This window comes from Nicotiana tabacum, chromosome 9, assembly GCF_000715075.1.
Source record: "Nicotiana tabacum cultivar K326 chromosome 9, ASM71507v2, whole genome shotgun sequence".
NCBI lineage: Eukaryota > Viridiplantae > Streptophyta > Magnoliopsida > Solanales > Solanaceae > Nicotiana > Nicotiana tabacum.
Window position 1 is genome coordinate 109,430,164 of NC_134088.1, and position 6,000 is coordinate 109,436,163.

Below are 6,000 nucleotides of genomic sequence, written 5' to 3' on the forward strand. Positions count from 1 at the left end.
TTCAAGACTCTATAGCTAATTCCTAAATACTAAGTGGCTACCTGGTGTCATTTTTACTCCTTCAGGCCCATTAAGCCCATATTTCAGGGACGGGTCGGTTCTTTTCGGTAAGAGAACAAAGCCAATCTTTCAACAAATCGGAGAGAGGCGTCTCAAAATTCAAAGCTTGGTCTGCGCGGAAATTCAATTGCAAGGATGATCAGCATCCTTACTCAGGTCAGTTATAGATTATTGCCTTTCTACTTTACATTTTGATTGTTCAGTATCAAATGAAATCGTTTGATTCTTCAACGCGTATGTTTGTAAATGAACGTCTGGAATTTTGATTATGCAAACTTGCAGGAGCGTCTTCTCGGCGCTGCTTTAGGTAGCATGTTGACAGGTGTTGTGGTTTTGGAACAACGTAAAAGAATTTATAAGAGCATCTCCGAGAATCAATCCCGATTTTCCCCTCAATCTCAGGTAGGTTTCAATCGCTTTGACCTCTCCTCCCTGTCTCAACTCTCAATTCTGATTGAAGAGATTTTTCCTTTGCCCAAGCGCTTTATTCGCCCCTTGAATTTTGTGATTTTCACTTTGTTCTATCATCTATGAGTTTTTTCCGATAGCTAGGCCTGATGTTGATTTCCGAATTAGATGTTACCAGCTCATATTAAATTTCTATGTGTGTGTGTATTGAAATATATTAACATATGTGTGTGCATGTGCTTGTGCGTTTATGTTTAGTAATAGGATTTAAGTTATATACTTGGACATTGTTTAATTTTTGTACACCATTAATAAATTTTAACTTGTGATAACATGTTAATTACTCTTTATATCAGATATTCAACTTACTAATAATACTTATCAAGAGAGACCTGATTGTGTAAATATTTTTTACATAGTGAGTGCATATAATTACACTCTTTTAGTAATATAGAACGAGTAAATTGTCCTTTAGTTGGCACTCAACGGACTGCCTAATGATCACATTTAAGACATTTCCATAGCACCAAGAAGCATGTTATTAACTTCTTCACATGACCTTTATTTTGTTGGGAAAGAATTAGCTACTAACTGCATATACTTTATATAGGGTTGAGAAAATGGTACGAAAATTTGAGAGCAGTTATTCAAATTTGACCCTATCATTTTCTGAAATTTTGAAATTTGTTATGTATTCTTTGGCCAAGTGTGTATGTTTGTGCAAGCAGTCTATGGTTCAAAGATATACCAGCAGTATGAGCTACAAAGTATAAGATATGCATATATTACCCATGCATGACAAACCATACTTAAGCAATAACTCTCCTTTAAGGGATCCAAATTAACAAATTGTTCGAACGTCACGCTCAAGTGCACCCATATACCTACATGTATGTAAAATCCTTACATCAAAAGTTGCTTTTTGTGCTACAAATTTATCGTTTCCATTTGTTCTCCATCTTATATTTATAGATGAGTAAGTAGTTCTCGACATATGCATTGATGCAGCTGTGGAAAAACAATGGCAGTTATTTTTGGGTTCATGCGTGATGTTGATTTCACATGAATCAATCACATTGTGACTACGGATGAAAAAACCACATTATGATTAAATGCTTATTTGTGTAGCGAGTATGAATCCCTATAACTAGTATAATACATAGAATACTATTCCATATAAAGAATGTTAAGCCCTTCCAAACAGTAAGTACAGATTTTGGGATTGCTCCAGACTTATCTGCTAGTAAACATTATAGGCCTGAAATTTCATAATTGTAAGGATTTTCAATGGCAATCGCTTGGCTATGTTAGAAGCTTTTGCCTGTGGTGTTCAATTGTCCATACCCTTTTTGTGAAGAAGAAAGATATTAATGCTCATGAAGATGGTTGTTATTGTGTTTTGCTAGTTCTTCTTAGAACCGTGGCGCCAAAGGTACCTAATAGAAAAACAAAGTGATTAGTCACGGTCACATGTACAATCATCGGCCGGTTCGGGCTGGGGCTAAGGGAAGTATAACTTACTGCAAGTATGTCTAAAAGTCTCGTGTATTGACGTATAATTAGGTCATAGAATCGAGAGAAAGAACTTGCTTTGCTTTGTGACCTTTATTGAGTATAAAATTACTAGTGGAGTAAATTACGAAAATTGTGTGTCGGTATTTGTGAAGAACCATAAAGTGGAACTAAAAGACCTTCTTAGGGAAGTCATAAAGCAGCTTTAAGTTGATTTCAACTAAATATGCCTATTTTATCAATAATAAAAAAATGAAATATTCTGTCAAGCAACGTGGGCTTATCTAGCCAATTATTGCTGGGAGTTTCTGCGTAGTTTAACCAATTTGCTGAAAATATTCCCTGCTGGTGGTTTGATGTTCATTGGTACGTAGATAAGTGAATTTCTGATCGTGAATCTACATAAATAATTAATAGAACAGTCTCAATAAATGCCTCCAGACTAGCCACTCAAAGAAAAAGCAAACCCTGAAATATTCTATATTTTTCTTATCTTCTTATTCAAGTCATAAGTTTGACCATGTATTGTGTTTCAATGTGATGGTCATTTTCACCACCTGTCAGTACTCTTGATATTTTTCTTTATTTTCACAGTGCCATTTATTAGATGTAAAGCTGGTGACGGACAAGATGTTATTGTTCGCAGTGTATGTTTTGCTTAATGAGAATATGCTATTTATATAATATTTTTAAATAGCCTTGTCCTTTGATTATCATGACCGCAACTGTGATATACATGTACAATACATATGAAATTTCAAAGCAAGATTTGAGGTTTTCATTTAATGATAAACAAAATCAACTCATCATTCTGTCTCTTTCTAACCATATTTTTAATCTATTTGAATATTTTCAGACAATAGAGCACATCCCGAAACAGAAGTCTGGTATAGAGTTTGCACACCTATGGAACAAAGCTGTGGATCAGGCATTAGGACCTGTCATCAAGTCTCTCGGCTCACGTGGGTGGTAAAATGTGTGTGATTTCAGCAGATCTTGAAATTGTATCTTTTTTATTTGTAAGATTCGTAGAAGCACACATGCCGGTGCATCTTCCATTGTATCTTTTTGCTTTGACTCGTTGAAAAGGGGAGTTGGTACCAATTGCAGTTCTTGCACTTACATACTATCATGTTGCTGATGTTTCTTTCCTGATTTTGGTCTGTGATGAATACTGTGTTGTAAAAACTTAGGTGTTCCGCAGTTGCTAACTTTATCCATGCTTTTAATTTGACTGCTATTGTTCCAGAATATATGGATCGAAGGTCACAAAAGAATGTACATTCTGTTTCTGTGATGTTGGTTGATCCAGAATTGGTGGAACAAACTTTATCGACAGTTTACCCTGGTCGATGTTGTAAGATGGTATCATACAATAAGGTTCAGCATCATGTTATCACACTTCCCGAACTCCCCATCCTTGACCCTGTTTTTTTCTCCTCATTTTCCATCTACCAACTTTTAACTGAGAAAGTTTGAGGGGCAGGAAGTACCTATTTTAAGTCAGAAGTTGAATTATATCCTTGTTTCAATTTCATCAAATCAGGTCATAAGACTACAGGGCCTGCTGCTTTTATTAAACAGTTGAAGGGAGGAATGCCATACTCATCCATGATAATACTGATGATGGGAGGAAAAGCATGACACATTTGGTCGATTTCTTCTGTGAGATTGACCATTACATTATTTAGACAGGTGCTATATTTCCTTTAGGACACATAAAGCAGTATGCCCTGTGGCAAGGGCAATTAATTAGGTTGGATTTTGTTGTAAGCAAGGCAAGGGACTTAACTGTATACAATTAGCTATAATTGGAGATTCTTCTAGTGGTTCAACTAATTATGAACGTGTTGTTAAATAGTAGATTCACTGGTTTAGGTGAGTGCTTTAAACTTGTAAAGGGCTAGTTAGAGTCTGGACGATTTTTTGTTTTTAGTAAAAATAAATGCGATAGACAAGCAGGAGTCACGACTATTCCGAAATGCTTCTTGGTTTGAATGAGATAGAAAAAGCTACTATTAAATTGGTGTTCCAGTAAAGTTGGGGTTCAAGCACCTGGTAGAAACTAGTCGGGATAATCACAAAATTTCAACAGGTGCAGTAGTGTGTAAGGAAACCTCAAGTTAGACAACCTTAATGTTGCCTATGTAACAAAAACATACGAAACGCCTGAGTATTGGTAGTACAATATACGAATAATGAAATACCTTACAACAAGATTTTACTTGCTAAACATCAAGGGTTTGTAATGAGATGAATATGATTCCTCTACCCTTAATCAAAATTTCTGGTTCGAGCCTTGAAAATGAAAAAAATCCTTATAGGGGGAGCACTCCCCCTTTAATTTAATGGGCCGCATGAATTTGGATCGGATTGGTCCAGGTCCTAAAGCAGTGTTGGACATCGGGTGGAAAAAAAAAAGGATTTTACTTGCTCAAAATGTGTCTCACTGCCCAATGATAGAATCCACATAAACTACAGATGGCTTTGGTTTTTTTAAGTATCCCTCTGTTGGTAATCATTCACACATATGTAGGAAACATTTTTTATTTATTTGATTGACTCTGGACCTAAATAGTATGTGGTTTTGTTTTCTCGTGTGTTGGTCAATAAAATATCCATAATTTCTTCTGTGTCTGTAACTGTTTCTTCTTCTTATTACCAGGAATCCTAAAATATCAGTGTTGGAATCACTAAATGTTTTCTCTCTGCTGTTGCTGTGATAATAGCAACCCTTTATAAATGAGAATGGTAACCCTTCATAAATGTGATACATTAGTTACATTCATATATGAAAAATCGAGACATGGTATAATATAACACAAGGGCTTCCTAATCACTAAATAATTGTACGATTATATCACTAACTACTCATTCAGCAATAGTTACATCTCACATCCCAAATCATATAAATAGGAAAGATAACAAAAACCAAAAATGTAAAATGAGATGCAACAGTAGGAGATGGATGAGTATATCAGACATTAATTAGCTGAACAGGATTAGCTTTGCTCGAGTTGCTTTTTCGTGTAATCACAACATAATAAACCCCAAATGCTAAAACAATAGTAGCAAACACAAAGCCAAGAAGGATTCCAACAATCCCACCAGCTCCTATTCGCCTTTCGCCATCCTCGGGTGGTGATAAACTTTGATGTGCTAAATTAGACTGCACACTTGATGCTGTAGGTAATTCTGAACAACCTGATTCTGATGTATTATTATCACATAAACTTTCAGTAGTACTGTTTTTCTTTTGTTGAGTTTCAGGGTGGAAAAATGAGTATGCATCTGGTGACAATGCTATAGGACTTTCATAAACAAGGCCATGTGGAGCTCTTTCTTGACCTTTAACAATAAATGGTAGGCATAAAACAGCCAAAAAGAAGAGATAGGAAGCCATTGGTAATGTTATATATTTGTTTGCTTTGTTTCTTGGTTTTATATGTAGAAATCTTGATATGGTAATGGAGCAGTTTTTGGTTTGAGTGAGGGAATGTTTGCACTTGGTAGGGGATTTTATAAGTAGAAATAAATGAATGAAGTGGAGGTTGCTTAGAATTGAATATATTGTAGAAAAGAGGGAACCAAATGATAGGAATACTATCAATGGCTACAACTCCATTAAAGTAATTGCCATCACTCCCATGGGATTATTAGTCATCAAATACATCTTATGCATATTAATTAGTTCATAGATAAAGAAGATGATTATAAGTATGTACAAAGGCACTTCTGCAATAAAGTAAAGGTCTTGCTTAAGCACTTGGTTACACGAACTTCAAATTCACCTCTTCTTAATTAGCTAGTAATAATAATCTTTCGAATAGTTATTCAAAGTGTTTTACTCCATTTGTCTATTGGTTGATTCTTCTTATTTTTTAATCAACGTAATTAGTGTTATAAGTTGTATGCTGCGTTCGGGAAGGATGAATCGCTCCCGAAAAGGAATCTATTGATTCTCTCCCAATTGGTTGGACCGTAGGTGCGATGATTTACTTCACGGGCGAGGTCTCTGGT

General features: G+C 35.4%; 2 protein-coding genes across 2 annotated transcripts; one reads left to right on the top strand and one right to left on the bottom strand.

Moving 5' to 3' along the window:
• Positions 1 to 43: 43 nt before the first annotated feature.
• LOC107796390 (uncharacterized) lies at positions 44 to 3,168 on the top strand. Its single transcript, XM_016619145.2, has 3 exons — positions 44 to 216; positions 343 to 462; positions 2,837 to 3,168. The coding sequence occupies exons 1-3, from the start codon at positions 196 to 198 to the stop codon at positions 2,951 to 2,953; spliced, it is 258 nt and encodes an 85-aa protein (XP_016474631.1). The 5' UTR covers positions 44 to 195; the 3' UTR covers positions 2,954 to 3,168.
• Positions 3,169 to 4,957: 1,789 nt separating this feature from the next.
• Positions 4,958 to 5,383, bottom strand: LOC107796386 (uncharacterized). Its single transcript, XM_016619141.2, has one exon. It carries the CDS (start codon positions 5,381 to 5,383, stop codon positions 4,958 to 4,960), a length of 426 nt encoding a protein of 141 aa, XP_016474627.2.
• Between the last annotated feature and the right edge of the window lie 617 nt (positions 5,384 to 6,000).